The sequence below is a fragment of the Ipomoea nil genome, unplaced genomic scaffold, assembly GCF_001879475.1.
Source record: "Ipomoea nil cultivar Tokyo-kokei standard unplaced genomic scaffold, Asagao_1.1 scaffold0688, whole genome shotgun sequence".
NCBI lineage: Eukaryota > Viridiplantae > Streptophyta > Magnoliopsida > Solanales > Convolvulaceae > Ipomoea > Ipomoea nil.
Window position 1 is genome coordinate 3,638,846 of NW_017617116.1, and position 15,942 is coordinate 3,654,787.

The 15,942-nt window shown below is 37.4% G+C and overlaps 3 protein-coding genes across 5 annotated transcripts; all 3 read right to left on the minus strand.

Moving 5' to 3' along the window:
* Nucleotides 1-22: 22 nt before the first annotated feature.
* On the minus strand, nucleotides 23-1,747 carry LOC109175859 (carboxymethylenebutenolidase homolog). Of its 2 annotated transcripts, none has more exons than XM_019325226.1 (3): nucleotides 1,574-1,747; nucleotides 680-1,031; nucleotides 23-614 (listed from the first exon to the last, which is right to left on the minus strand). In XM_019325226.1, exons 2-3 carry the CDS (start codon nucleotides 994-996, stop codon nucleotides 89-91), a joined length of 843 nt encoding a protein of 280 aa, XP_019180771.1. In that variant the 5' UTR covers nucleotides 997-1,031; nucleotides 1,574-1,747; the 3' UTR covers nucleotides 23-88. The 2 variants fall into 2 exon arrangements, with proteins under 2 accessions (XP_019180771.1, XP_019180770.1); XM_019325225.1 differs by having other exon boundaries at nucleotides 680-957; nucleotides 1,574-1,746.
* A 504-nt stretch (nucleotides 1,748-2,251) lies between these two features.
* LOC109175862 lies at nucleotides 2,252-5,654 on the minus strand. Of its 2 annotated transcripts, none has more exons than XM_019325227.1 (7): nucleotides 5,276-5,654; nucleotides 5,095-5,163; nucleotides 4,101-4,220; nucleotides 3,944-4,018; nucleotides 3,051-3,185; nucleotides 2,555-2,696; nucleotides 2,252-2,445 (listed from the first exon to the last, which is right to left on the minus strand). In XM_019325227.1, exons 1-7 carry the CDS (start codon nucleotides 5,510-5,512, stop codon nucleotides 2,285-2,287), a joined length of 939 nt encoding a protein of 312 aa, XP_019180772.1. In that variant the 5' UTR covers nucleotides 5,513-5,654; the 3' UTR covers nucleotides 2,252-2,284. The 2 variants fall into 2 exon arrangements, with proteins under 2 accessions (XP_019180772.1, XP_019180773.1); XM_019325228.1 differs by having other exon boundaries at nucleotides 2,425-2,510; nucleotides 2,542-2,696.
* A 303-nt stretch (nucleotides 5,655-5,957) lies between these two features.
* On the minus strand, nucleotides 5,958-11,183 carry LOC109175858 (beta-amylase). Its single transcript, XM_019325224.1, has 7 exons — nucleotides 11,022-11,183; nucleotides 10,233-10,392; nucleotides 9,683-9,921; nucleotides 7,543-7,707; nucleotides 6,983-7,456; nucleotides 6,490-6,729; nucleotides 5,958-6,361 (listed from the first exon to the last, which is right to left on the minus strand). The coding sequence occupies exons 1-7, from the start codon at nucleotides 11,082-11,084 to the stop codon at nucleotides 6,206-6,208; spliced, it is 1,497 nt and encodes a 498-aa protein (XP_019180769.1). The 5' UTR covers nucleotides 11,085-11,183; the 3' UTR covers nucleotides 5,958-6,205.
* Between the last annotated feature and the right edge of the window lie 4,759 nt (nucleotides 11,184-15,942).

Here is a 15,942-nt window from a genome sequence, read left to right on the forward strand (position 1 = left end):
TCTTTTTGGGTACCAAAAGATATAATAAACCAAGAATTCACAAAGGAAAGGAATATATTATTCCTTAGGTAACAAATAACTGCCATTGTCAATTTTGTTCAGGCAAGAAATCATTGAGCCAACTTCTCATGATCACAAAAGCCTCTTCTGCATCTCTGTCTTCTTCAGGAGACTGAGGCCTGTGGACAAAACCATGACCCCTTCCCTTAAAAACCACCACCTTACTCTTCTCAACATCTTTAGCTACATTGTTCAGTACACTAACCGGGCAAAGTGGATCATCATTGCCGGAGATTAGCAGCAGCGGTGATTTTATTTTAGTAGAGAGAGAGGTGTTTATCCTTGTGCCGTAGAATGAGATCCCAGCACCGAAAGAGGAGCCCTGGTCTTTTGCAAGAATGTCTAATGTTAGGCCGCCCCCATAGCAAAATCCAATCACACCAAGCTTCTTTGAAATCCCTGCAGCTACAAATTCATTGACCATCCATTCTACTGATGTAAAAGTGTCCTGTATAACCCGATTTCTGTCTTGTTTACCAATCCACTGTTCAAATGATGCAGCTGGGCGGTCCTTTCCCCATGGATCTCCACGAAACAAGTCCGGCACTAGGACACTGCCATAAAAAAAAAACTTAGATAAGTGGTCCAAGTAGAGATATAACGAGAAGGGCGGGCTTACTTGTAACCATTGCAAGCAACACGGTATGCAAAATCTCTGGTAAACGAGTCTTCAAACCCAAAAACATCAGATAAAAGCAATATGCCAGTCCCATTGTTGTTCTTGACAGCCGTCAAAAGATAAGCGTCGATGCTATCACCTTCATCCCCTATCGACAGCTCCACTCCATTGACTAGTTCACAAGCCTCGTCCTCTACTTTTACTTGGCAACAACACACATTATGTTTCTTAGTCTTTGTGAAAGACAAAGACGCGCCCCAACAGTTTACATTGCTTCTCTGGACAATAACTGAAGCTTGAGAGTCAGAAGTTGCCATTGCCAAAGAAGAATAGCATGCATATGAACATATTACTGCAAATATGAGAAGCAATTTAATTAATATCACTACAACATCTTTTTTTTTTCTTTCTCATTTTTAGAAAGAGATATTGCAGTAAATTTGCCATTGCTTCTCAATAACTGAAGCTTGAGATATTGCAGTAAAATTTAAGCTCAAAAGTTCTGAAGTTGATAGCATATCGCCATAACTTGATTCACAGTAAAATTAAAACAATCCAGATTTTAACACCATATGGGAAAGCCAGAATCTAGATACTTTAGCAAAGGTTCTCCTTATCTAAGAATGGATTTTTGGTACAAATAGCATTTTTCTGGGAGAAATTCTACCGATAAGCACAACAAAAATGGAGATTCCAGAAAACAGACAGCAAATTGGACTTGAATACAAGACGAAAACGGAGATTTCAATGAGAAATTTAACAGTTAATCCATAAATCAAACAAGTAAGCAAAGCCTCATTAGGGTTAGCCTATATAACTGCATATAATTGAACGAGAATATAAATTAAAAAAAAAAAAAAAAAAAAAAAAACAGAGCAAAAAAGGAAAACGTACAGAGAGCGAAAGAGCTGGCGGGGTAGGAAGTGGTTTTAGAAATGGCGGTTTTATAGTTTCAGGAGCAGTGAACAAAGGAGCCGACCCCATGGCCGCCATAGCCATTTTTGTTATTCTCCAATGTTTTGAGTTCGTTGTGAAAGTCTTTACCTTGATGACAACACACACAACAATAACAGAATTTCCTACTTCTAGTTGCATGCCAAAATATCTCCTCAAAAAATATCTCTTCCTTCAAGATTTTGGGCCTCAAATAATAATAATATTTATTAATATGAATAGAATTATAGAAACATTTACGATGTAAATATGTAATGCTTAATAGTCTGTGTTGACCACGGTCCAAAGCTACGTCGTTGAATTTTATGCGTTAGAATAATGTACTCTATGTGTTAAAATAATATAAATTATGTGTTAGAATAATGAAACTTCTGAAGTAAGATAGTGTACTTTATGAATTAGAATAATAGAATTTGATGTGCTAATGTATCATTTAATGCAAGATATGCATACTTTATCACTTATTACAACTTGTACATTTGTGGAAAAATGTAAACAATATTATAAATAATGTTCAACAAATAATCAAATGTTCTTTCCTTAACAATTCCAATCTTGCTTGCAACATTTCTCTCTTTCTCAAATAGTGTAGCTGAGATTGGTGGGTGATTTTTGCAGGCAGGCATTGAATCCACACATGAAGAGGGGGGGCTAGGGGGCATCTAAAGATTGAATCGCGAGTTTTGCAGCGACCAGGGAAATATTATCTCTCACGTATCTGGACGACAAGTCTAGCCTCTCCATTGTGTCTTTCATGTGCATTGCTCTTAGCTTCTCCTTCTGCAATTTCACCACATCGGATCGGGTTGCTCCTGTTATACCAGGACAAAAAAAAAACGGAGTTACTACATATTAAGACGTACTCGTTGGAGTGCTATTTAATAGAGAACGAGAAACTCCAAAAGCTAGCAAGCAACATACCTGAAACAGGTTGGAGTGCTGCAAAGGACACAAGCTCAGCCATGGATGGAATGAAATTGCTGTCACAATCGAGTAAAGATGCCTTCTTCACCCACCCTATAGAGTTGGCAGTCATTGTTTGCAACAATTCTTCTTTAGGGGCCTATAATAGTACAACTTAACTTAGTTACCTAGTCAAGTTGGTCCGCCTGTTAACTTGGTAACCACAAAGTTACAAATTCGACTCCCAACGGGAGCGGCCTATTGGCCTTCTTGGTTTGAACCGGTCAGCTATGGACAACCTAAGCTAGTTTACCTCCTTGTGGTCCTTTGCCAGCTAGGGCCACAAGGCGGGGTTTACCCAGTACACACCCTCGAGTAGAGGCTATGGGTTTTCCTCGTCACTCAACAAGTAAGAGAATTTAAATAAGAATGAGAAAAGTGACCATATCTTGTTTCACTTGAATGTTTTTAAAAAAAAAAAACTTAAGGGACAATGTAGAGGTTGGATTTTTACCTTCAGCTTTATTTCTAAACTATTCAAACTGCAAATGGATTCCTTCAACTCTGAAACTTTGGAACTTATATCTGTAACCGTGAGTGGAATGTTATCTTGAAATGGTATGACCATGCCCCTCAAGTATGGTTCTGCCTACAAATTATGCCAAAACAAAGACCTGTATAGATATTATGATTGTAAGCAAAATAACTTCATGATAACATAAAAATCACAATTATACTCAAGACATTGTTCCCGTCATTTACTATCTTGGTGCTAGCTTCATTTCCATCCATACAGTGTTTAGAACTGCTACAATTACCTGGCTGCCATATCCCTTTACAGGACGTTTGGTTGGGAGTAAGGAATTAGGGTGGAAAGGAATTGTAATTCGGTGTGAAAAGAATAAGGTGGGAATAAAGTAGGAATTCAAATTACATTGTTTGGTAGGGATGAATAGAATTATTGGGTAGGGAATGAAAGAAGAGATATAAATATTAAAATGTCCGTGTGTAATAATAATAGTAGTAATAATTAAGGGTACTTTTGTCATTTCATCCCTTTTTCCTTTTCCCCCAACCACCGAATTGCAATTCATAGGGGGTGCTCATGAATTGCAATTCAGCAAAAGGGGGGAATTGCAATTCTGTGGAATTGCAATTCCCTCCAACCAAACGGTGTAATTGTGGCTTCCACTGAATTGCAATTCAACTACAGCCAAATTACGCTCAACCAAACAGGCCATTAGTTCATGAAACTTCGAGTTCTTAAAAATCATTCATTGAGAATAAATAAATTCACACCTTGACAAAAAAGTTCAGACATGCCAAACAATCGGGCATACTTTCAACTTTAAAATTCTATTATTCAGCTTAAACAAACAATGTATAAATCAAGCAATGATAATTCACCTGCACAAAATGCACAATCTTGACACGGCCTATGCCTCTTATAGAGACAAACGCGCCAACATCTAAGCGCTCAACCTGAAAAGCAGTGACAGGAATTGATAATTTATCAGTATCATTTCTTAGTTTCATCATCGTCTATATAAGTGTCGAAGCTTACTTTCTCTATAACAACTAAGCAACAATATCTGGCTGCAAATGATGCTTCTCCAGATGTATCATTAATCGCAATAGGATCCAACACAAAGTGTACAAATAGCTTCTCTTTCCTAAATAGAGACTGCAAAAAAAAGTGTAGAGAAGAGCCCTTTTTGGTTAGATACAGTAAGAAGCAAAATTAAACAATCACCTTTCCTAAAATAAATCAAGGATTACACCTTTATCACCCATCATGTGCTATTATCTTTACATTCAATTTAATGCAGAGTTTGGGTTCCCAATTACTTCTATTGAGCACAGCAAACCCCATGCTCAGTTAGATCAAATAAACAGAATTGGGTACTACCAACAAATACTAGGGAGTGTTTGGTAAATAGCTGTTGGCTGATAGCTGTTAGCTGATTGGGTTAATGGGTTTGATTAGTTGATAGTATTGGCTGATTGTAAAAAGATGTTTGGTAAATTAGCTGTTAGCTGATAGCTGATTATATGCAAAATGACTTTCTCAAAAAGCTAATCTAAAAAACTGCTTTGAGCAGCTTTTTGAATTTTAGCATTTTGGAGCAATAAGCTGTTACAAAAAGCTAATTAACAAAACACTTATATTGAATGTTTAATCAGGTCAAACAACTAATAGTGGTCAAATAAGCCAAAATTGGCTGATAAGCTAACTATGTTACCAAACAGGGCCTAAGCCAAAGTGGGCAACCCCAATCAAGGTGGTTAGGCTGTTGACTTAGTAAACACAAGGTTACAAGTTCAACTCCCAATTGGAGCGGCTTATTGATCTTCTTGATTAAAGCCACTAAGTCAGACAGCTATGGGCAACCTAGTTTAGTAGTTCTTTGCCAACTAGGGTCACAAATCCGAGTTTACTCGGTGCACAACCTCAGATAGTGACTGGGGTTGCCTCCTCATAAAAAAAAAATACTAAGCCAACACAATTAACCATAAGCCCATAACTAACCACAGTTAGATGAATGTAGAAGCATAACCTCATCTAGCAGAGCTAGGTATCTGGCTTCATACAAGTGAAGTGACTTGGTCTCTGAAGGGATAAGTGTCTGCACAAGGGAAGAAAGTTCAAGTTACAACAATCATACATTATCCCCCCCCACACACAAAATTCAAGAAATGGGATTTCCATTAATAATAATTGAAAATAAGATCAATTACCTGGTCTATAGGAAAGGGAAGAAGTGGGAGCTCCAAGGTGGATGCAAAAGTAATGAAGCGACGTCGTTTCCTAGCAAACTGAAAGTGTGCAAATTTTTGCCGCGCGGAAAGAGCGAGGAGCAGTGGGTGAGATGGAATAGTGCAGGATTGTCTCCTTCTTCTTGCGGTAGGATTAAAGTAGGGCAAACAAGAATTCAATTGGAGAGGTCTGTGAAGAGATAAGTAGACATTAATCATGCTTTTGCACTCTCGCTGCAATCCCAATTCTCAAAGCTTCTTGGTGAGTGATGACTGTTGAGCCGTTAGAAATGTGGTGCCAATTCTTTCCCGTATCAACAATAATAATAATATGTGGGCCCGCATGGACAGCTCTGGTCATATATGATATAACAGAAGGTGAAATTTGGAAATAATGATACGAGTCTCATCGCTCGAGTGTGAGAATAACTTCTCAAAGGTTTAGCCATTGTATTCAGTTGAGTTACTATGACATTCCTCTATAAGTTCTGTTTGGACGTTTCATATACTCAGTCGAACATGTGATTTTGTTCTCAAATTACATGTAAAATAGAAAATAATCATTTTTAGATACATTCTAATATATTAGTATAATATCTATAACAATAATGCCGTCTGATCACAAGTTACTTAACATATTATTATCATTATTATTGGACAACATTCTTAGCTTCATATAATTCATATAAGAAGCTACGTACTAATGAATGGCTTGCACAACATCTCAAGTCCATTTTTTTTTTATTAATTCCTCAACATTATCCAAACACTACCTTCTCTGCTCCTCCTTCACCTTCAGCACTGAAAGCTAAGCTGGATTCATTTATTCATAATATTTATTAATTAATTTATTGTTCCACAATCCACAATACATGCAGTAGTTCAGCAGGGAGGAGGGTGATGTCATCCTAATCAATCAAACGGGTTTGAGCCATCCACCGGCATGTCTGTGACGTCATACCACGGGAATGGCCTGCTTCCTTTCGTGGCTTCCATCAGTTCATCAATGGAGATCGCCGAGTTTGATCTCTCCAACACCGCCGGAGAGATAGCGTTCGGGGACGGATCCTGATAGAATATTTAACAATATTATTATTATTATTATTATTATTATTATTGTTATTCCAGATTAAATTTAATTAGTATTTTGATTAAATTTTGTTTTTGGAGATTTAAACAAATAAAATAATGCTGACCAGATCAGCGTGCATCTTCTTGACGAATTTCTTGAAGAGTTCGAAGTTGTCTGTCTGTAACAGATCGTCAGACAAACGGAGGTATGTCAAGCCAGACATCTTGAGCTTGGGAGGGCCGTTAAGATTGACGCCGTTTGGCCTGACGTTCAGAAGCATTTGGTTGTATGCCGTGGCATCATATCTTGGCAGTGCATTCTCACCTGCCACATCAATATACTCTTTCCATCCATTGCTCAACACCTGCACAATCATTATTCAACTCAACTTTAATTAACATGTACCCAAACTAAAACGTATAGCATGTAACTATTAATGTGCAATCCAACTATCAGCTTAAGCTTTGAGTTGAGATGGAGCACATGATTCAATTTGATATCAAAACTAGACTAAAGGTCATAAATTCGCTGCTTGGAACCCACCTTAGACTTTTAGTCAGATGGATTGACTGTGGTTGTGACTGTGTTTTGATATTGTAAAATTTTGGTTATGGTACCTCTCGAACGAGTTCTTGAGGAGCACTCTTGGCCTCGGCGGGCTGTTCGGAGTCTCTCATCTCAAGACAAGTGAAGTTGAGAGTGGCATGGTGCCTTGCCAGCATCCTGGCAATAGGGCGATAACCGTCTCTTCCCGCCACATTGTAGAATCCGGCGGTGAGCTCCGCCGCATGGCTGACATGATTGTACCACCAGTGAATTCCAGAAACTTTGGCAGCTATGTTGACGCGGAAGCCAACGAAAACTTTGTTGGCTTGTTCAAGGACTTGATCGCCATGGATGATGAGGTTGTTGGAGTACCATGTCAAGAAGAACTTTCCGAAATCCGTCTTGTAAGTCCCGTTTGGCTTGAAGAATCCCGTCTTGTCCGGCGTGTCGTTGTAAGTTCCGGCGTTTCCCGGCATCTCCCAATCCGCATGCCCCGCCTGCTTCACAGCCTCCTTCCAGTCTGCCACCATGTACTTGTCATAGCACTGCAAATTCAAATACAATTCAATTCTGATCTCCCATCCGATCCGCCATTGTTGTATAGTAAAGTCTAATTCAAATCAAAACTGACCTGAAATTCTCCGATGCCGGGGTAAACCCATCCTTGAGTCTCGGGATACGAGGGATACCGAAGCTCTCCGGCAGCCCCACACCCTACTTCAATGTCTACAATATCTCCACCCTTCAAAAACTCTGCCATATTATCTCTGAAACTTTCCATGAAGTCCCTGTACATCTACAAGTACATCTCAACCACGATTAATTTGGCAACCAGAAAGTATAACAATTCAACTGAAATAATCTATTCATCATAAGTTTATTTAGCCTTTGTCTGCTAGAGTGACAAGATACGGGTCTATTCAGTACACACTTTTTATAACAGTTCATATACTTTTAAATTTTACTCCCTGACAAACGATATATATATATATATATATATATATATATATATATATATATATATATATATATATATATATATATGAGTTAATACCCAAAATAGTCCCTCGACTATGTCGTAATTATCAATTTGGTCCTTGACTATTATTTTTACCCAATTAAGTCCTCAACTATACAATTTTTACCCAATTTAGTCCTTTGTCAATTTGACTGTTTGTTGACTGTCAAAAGTGGAAATAAAGTTGTAATTTTACAAGTTTTCTCCTTCCTCTTCATTTAACAGCGCCAAACCATGTAGCAATAAGCTCCGGTTGGGTTCTAAACCTGTCAGTATCGAAGTAGTGGTTATGCATCGGATAGCCCATGAATTTTATTTCCAACGATTTTTTGACGATCGAAATCTGATAGGAGTGTATTGCTGCATGATTTGGCGCTGCTAAATGGAGAGGAAGGAGAAATCTTGTAAAATTATAATTTTATCCCGACTTTTGACAGTCAACAAACAGTCAAATTAATACAGAGGACTAAATTGGGTAAAAATTGTATAGTTGAGGACTAAATTGGGTAAGAATTGTATAGTTGAGGACTTAATTGAGTAAAAGTTACATAGTTGAGGACTTAATTGGATAAGAATGGTAGTTGAGGACCAAATTGGTAATTATGACATAGTCGAGGGACCATTTTGGGTATTAACTCTATATATATATATATATTAATGTGGATCTCAATATAAATACATCAAGATTTTGTGTCTGAAATAAAAATTGGAGTTAATTACATAAATGGTCCCTTGGTTATAATGAAATTACCAATTTGGTCATTGACTATTTTTTTGACCAATTAAGTCCCCCAACTTTAAAAATCTTAACCAATTTGGTCCTCCGTTTGTTTGACCATTAGTCAACAGTTAATTTGGGACCAAATTGGTAATTCGCTATAGTCAATGGACCATTTTGGCAATTAATTTTAAGGGTGGACAATTCGGTTCAGTTTTCTCGAATCGAACCGTACCAAACTAATTAGATTCGGTAATATATTGAACAATCGAACAGTAATAAATTCTTATATATCAAACGGTTCGGTAAAAATTCGAAACGAACTGAATTGTTCGGTAAAAACCGAATCGAACCGAATATCGTTTGAACTTTGGATTGCTATTTTGTTATATATTATATTAGACTTTAAGTTGGATATGGACTATGTAAATACCATAACACATAATATAGAACTTTTGATAACAAACCATAAAGAAATCAAATAAAACATTTACGAGAGATATCCGTGAGAATATGAGCTGAACAGCAGAGCAAGCAGCAAAGGGTTTGGATTTACTTATTTATTTATTTATTTATTTTATTATTATTATTATTATATTTAAAAAAAAAAAATCAAACGGTATTCGATTCAATTTAATTTTTTGCCGAACAATTCGGATCGGGTCGATTTTTTATCGAACCATTCGGTATACAAGAATTCAATAGCGTTCGGTTGTTCGGTATATTACCTAACCAAACTAGTTCGGTTCAGTTTGGTACGGTTCGATTCGATTTGAGAAATCTAAATCGAAATGCCCACCTCTAAAGTTAATTACCAAAATGGTCCCTTGACTATAACGAAATTATCAATTTAGTCTCAAGTTAACGATTGACTAACGGTCAAATAAACGGAGGACCAAATTAATTAAGATTTTTAAAGTTAAGAAACTTAATTAGTTAAAAAAAATAATCAAAGACTAAATTAATAATTTCGCTATAGTCAGGACCATTTTAAGTAAAGTTGAAACGGATAATAAGACTACTACAGTTACGTACCTCGAGAGCGGTGCGGCCCTGGAAGAGACGTTGATTGTCGACGCCGAGAGAGAGGTACTCCTTGTTTCGGTTACCGGCCCGGTTGGTGTAGAAGATGTCGGGGTTTTTGTCGCCGATTTGGAGTATCCATTGAGGGATGGGGATGAAGACGGCGTCGCCGACGTTGCCGCCGCATTGGTGGAAAGACATGATGGCCTGGATTTTGAGTCCACATTTCTTAACCAGCTGGAATAATTCGGCAGGGCCGGATTTTAGGCTGTGCAAGCTGGGCTACCGCACAGGGCCCCCAATTTTAGAGGGGCCCCAAATTTTAGAGGTTCAATATTTAATTTTTACCTAGCTAGTTTAAAAATAAAAATTAAAAAGTTTTCAATTAAACTTTAAAGGTTTCATGAAGAGATGGTAAGAATGTGTATTTATTGTATTTTAACTTGGAGGTCAAAGGTTCGAAACTTGCATGTATTAGTTTTAAAAATTATGATTTTGGTAGGGCCACATTTATTTACTAGAACAGGGCCACCAAAACTTAAAATACGGCCCTGTAATTCGGTGTAGGCAGACCAATCGTACTGCTTTGGGGCTTTGGCCTCGATGATCCCCCACCACACATCCACCATTACCCCGTCGCACCCCGCTGCTTTCACCTGCTTCAGCTCGCCTTCCACCTTCTCTTTGTCCGGGAAAACATTCTCTGCATTCACAACTCCCAACTTTTCCGGCCACCACAGAAACAATGATAAGTGTACTAGATTAGCAGTAATTTACATGAACCAAATTACACTTTAGGGTGTGTTTGGAAATCAAGAAAATGATTTATGAAAAATGTTTTATAGAAGATGAGTCATTTTTTTTCAAACTTTTCATTGTATTATGTTTCTGGAAATGAGTAGAATTGTATAATTAAACATTTTAATTATTTTGTTTAGATATAACAACATTTATAATAACAATTGAAAAAAGAGAACAGATAATCACAACTCAACCATAGAAAAAGAGAACAGATAACTCTGGTGTCTATGGTTTCCGAAGCAAAACCAGTCTGGCCAACTGGTTTCCGGCATGGTACGTTGGTAGAGAGGTGTGGTATGTTGGTAGAGAAAGGCATAGAAAATGACTTTCTCAAAAAAAAAAGACCTCATTTTCCTGAAAGACATATCTATTTTTCATTGACCAAAATATTATTTTTCATTAATTTTAAATTTTCTTCCTTTCGAAACACTGAAAACCCGGGAACTTTTCGAGTTTCCAAACACATCTTAAGAAAAAATTGAATTCAGTTTAACTTATAATTTTATAAATTCTAATATAGAATTGATCGAATATGATAATGTTGGCTTACCGGGAGCATTACATACAGAGGGACGTAGTTACCAATTGGCATTACACCGGGGATTGGAGCCATTATTGTTGTTGATTTTGCAAGAGACTAAAGCAAGAGTTGGAGAGAGCTGAGAATAATGGGGAAGATTGAGAAGTGGCTATACAACCTAGTATTGCTTTGATGATCCCTTTATATACACAATGGTTTGGTATGGTGAGTTACTGAGTTGATAAAAATACTATTATAATAGTATTGCACATGAGTTATAATTATTAAGCATCCAAACTTTGATGTGTCTTTCATCAAGATTAATTGTGACCCGTGAAATTTGAAAATGGCTAAACATAAAGATACTTGATTAAATTCACACTATAGTTTACCAACTTAATTATTCAAATCTCTACCCATATTCATATGTTACCATCTCACCCATGGATGATGGATGAACCCATAACAAAAAAATTCAGAAGGCAAATATTAAAACAAAAAAGATAGTTAAAAAAAATAATACTATGTAATAATAAAATACTTATGAAGCATATCCATATATATTGTTGGACAGGGACGAAAAATAAAAAATACATCAAAACTTTATAAAAAAAAATAATCATAACAAAATATGAAACATAATTACTTTGATATAAAATGATTCAAATATAAACCACCTTATAAATTACACATCTCATTATATTATTAATATAAATATTAAAACAAAAGACAATGCTAGAATGTTTATAACAACTTATTAATTAAAACAACTCAAAATATACTCCATTGTCATACCATAATTGGTCTTCAACCAGGGCCGGATTTTAGATTTTTGTGGCCCTGTTCTGGTAAATAACTGAGGCCCTCCAAAATCATGATTTTTAAAACTAACATATACGAGTTTCGAACCTTTGACCTCTAAGTTAAAAGACAATAAATACATATTTCAACCATCTCTTCATAGAACCTTTTAAGATTAATTGTAAACTTTTAATTTTTATTTCTAAACTAGCTAGGTAAATATTAAATATTGGGCCTCTAAAATTTGGGGCCCCTCTAAAATTGGGGGCCCTGTGCGGTAGCCCAGCTTGCACAGCCTAAAATCCGGCCCTGTCTTCAACTTTCAATCGGACTAAATAAAGTTCTTGATTATGCATATGTTACATGATTTAGTCCTCCAATTAGCTTTCTGGTCAACTATAAAGACAATGCTAGAATTTCTAGATTTTTTTCATCATTTTCATTGGTCATTATTATAAGTGTAAAAACTATAACTTTCAATTTAAAATCGTGAAAAATCCTACCTCTTTAAACGATGAGAACTGATTTTATTGTATTTACTGAACTTGATTACAATGAGATCAGATGATGTGAATATATAGAATAGAGAGTCACAGTGTGACAATGATAAGAAGTAGAGAGTCACAGTGTGACAAGGATAAGAAGTTCTAAACAGACTCATATACATAGAGTCCTAATACTCCCCCTCAAGCACAGTGTATACTAGTAACCTGTAGCTTGTCCCTTAAGGATGAAAATCTAGGTCCAGGCAGAGCTTTGGTGAAGATATCAGCAAGTTGATCTTTTGTGGAGATGAAGTTGACTTGGATATCGCCCGAAGCTACTCGATCACGAACAAAATGATAATCAATTCCACATGCTTGGTGCGCGCATGAAGGATTGGATTGACACTCATATATGTAGCTCCTAGATTATCACACCATAAATTTGGAATGGAAATACCCGGAATCTGTATCTCACGCAGTAATGACATAATCCATAGAACCTCAGCACAAACATCTGCAAGAGCTTTGTATTCAGCCTCAGTGGATGACCTGGCAACAGTTTTCTGTTTCTTGCAAACCCATGATATAAGATTACTCCCCAAGAAAACAGCAAAACCACTCGTGGATTTTCGATCGTCAGGACAACCAGCCCAATCAGAATCAGAGAAAGCATGAATGTCTCTAGATGAGCACCGTCGTATGCGTAAACCATGATCAACTGTTCCCTTAACATACCTGAGTACCCGTTTGAGCTGCTCCCAGTGTGATATGGTAGGAGCTTGCATATGCTGGCATAACAAATTAACTGCAAAGGATAGGTCAGGTCGTGTAACAGTGAGATATTGCAGTGCTCCAGCTAGACTCCTGTACTGTGTGGGATCATCATATAGATCTGAATTGAAGGGGACAGTTTTCGAGACAGAGATAGGTGTAGAAAGGGGTTTGCATTCAGACATTCCAGCCTGTTTTAAAATATCATTCATATACCGTTGTTGAGATAAAATAATCTCATTGTCACTCTTAACTGTTTCAATACCCAGAAAGAAATTTGGTTCACCAAGATCTCTGATTTTGAATGTAGCAGACAGTTTGGACAAGAGCTGAGACATAATACCCTGATCACTTCCCATTACAAGAATGTCATCCACGTACACCAATAGATAAACCAAAGCAGAGTCTTTAGAGTAATAGAACAGAGAGACATATGTCTTGGATGCTTGAAAGCCAACCGATAGTAAGAACGTATGTAGTCGATTAAACCAAGCTCTGAGAGCTTGTTTTAACACATACAGAGATCTTTTTAACAAACAAACATGATTCGGGAAGTTAGCATCAATATAACCAGGGGGTTGCTTCATATAAACTGTTTCAGCTAGATTACCATTCAGAAAAGCATTATGAACATCTAGCTGTTTGATAGACCACCCAGATGATAAAGCTAGAGATAGAAGGAGTCTTACAGTCGTAGGCTTTACCACTGGACTAAAAGTGTAAAAAGTCCTGACCTGGAACCTGATTAAAACCTTTCGCAACCAGCCTGGCTTTATGCCTTTCAATAGCACCATCAGCCTTTCTCTTCGTACAAAACACCCATTTACAGCCAATAATATTCATACCTGCAGTGGGTGGAACTAGAGACCATGTGTGGTTATGCAGGAGAGCATTGAATTCTTGGTCCATGGCTTCATGCCACTCAGGATATTTGACAACTTGAGAGTGACATGCGGGTTCCGTGGGATGCACCTGAGCTGCTAGAGCAAAAAGAGGAGCATCTGCGTTGCTGCGAGTGGCCATAGAGTGAGTACGGACATTGGGCCTGATGGACCGCCCACGTGGACGGCCTCGCCGGCGAACAACAGGCTCCACAGGATCACCCGACGAAGCAGCATGTCCGGGATCTACGGCTGGTTCGAATGAAACAGGTAGCGGCGGTTCTGGCGGCTCATCATTGGACACGACAGGAATAGGTGTGCTGTGACTGAGAACAGATTCCGCCCAAGGTCCAGAAAACGGAATAGATAGATCCTGCAAAGAAGTTTTAGTAGCAAAGGGGAAAACTTCTTCATCAAATCTGACATGCCTGCATGTGTAAATCTTATTAGTATGTAAGTCCATGCATCTGTACCCCCTAAATGACTCAGGATAACCTAGGAAGACACATGGAGAAGACCTGTATGACATCTTATGACGATTATATGGTCGAAGATGAGGGTAACATAAACACCCAAAGACACGAAGAAAAAGATAGGAAGGAGGCGGATTTATGTAACAGGAGATGAGGACTGGAGTTATTTAATACAGAAGATGGCATTCTGTTAATTAAATAGACAGCAGTCTCAAAGGCAAAATCCCAAAATTTCAAAGGAACAGAGGCATGAGCTAGAAGAGCCAGACCAGTTTCAACAATGTGACGATGTTTTCATTCAACACGACCATTCTGTTCATGTGTATAGGCATAGGATTGTCTATGTTGAATTCCTAATTGAACAAACGAAAAATGCAACTTTTTGTACTCAGCACCTAAATCAGACTGAATGACCTTTATTTTGCAATTAAAGGACCGTTCAACAAGAGTACGAAATTTATCAAAGATGCCATAGAGATCAGACTTTAATTTCATAGGGAAGAACCATGTATAACGGGAATAGTCATCCACAAAGATCACAAAGTAACGGAAGCCAGATGTAGATAAAGTGGCCGCAGGACCCCAAATGTCTGTGTAAATAAGATCTAGTACATGAGAACTAGAGGAAGCAATACGAGGGAAGGGAAAACGGGCAGATTTGCCTAATTGACACGCATTGCATAAAAAATTAGTACAACGAATATTATCACGAGATCCACTAACTAAACAAGATCGAAGTATATGGCTAAGAATACGGTTATGAGGATGACCCAGACGATTGTGCCAAGTGGAAGCCGAGGCACGAACGGAAAGAAACGCTGACGGAGACGAACTAGGTAATGGAAGTGTGTATAGTCCCCCAGAACTATTGCACCGAAGAAGTATTTCCTTGGTATACATAGAGTCCTAATATAAACAACCAAAATAATCTTTCAAATTTCTCTTGTCATGTTGAATAATGTTCCTAGCCAAATCCTCTCCCTCTTTTGAAGGTTTGATATTGGCCACCCACTTTACTAGGTGACAATTGATAATTAGAATAGGAATAAGAGTCAAATACGCCACTCAATTGCACACCAAATTGTAATTTGGCCATCAAACTCAAAAAAATAAAATTGGGTTTCTGGACAACGCAAACTCATGCAATTTAACCTAAAATGACTTGTTTATCTGAAAACATGCTGACATTGCGGTTATCTAATTTAAAAATATTTTTTAAAATATTAAAAAAAAAAAAAAAACATCCTTCTTCGTCTCCGGTGGTCTCCATGGTCGGGGAGACGGCCCCTTCGTATCTGACCGGAAACGAAGGAGTTTTTTTTTTCTTTTTTTTTTAAAAATTTATCTAAAAATATTTTTAAATTCGGTAACCGTCATGTCACCCTATTTTCAGGTAAACAAGTCATTTTGAGTTTAATTGCATGAGTTTGGTTATTTAGGGATTCAATTACACATATATTTTTTTTAGTTTGATGATCCATTGTAATTTGGTGTGCAGTTGAGTGACCCAGTGGCGGAGGGAGCATAACTGCCCCCACTG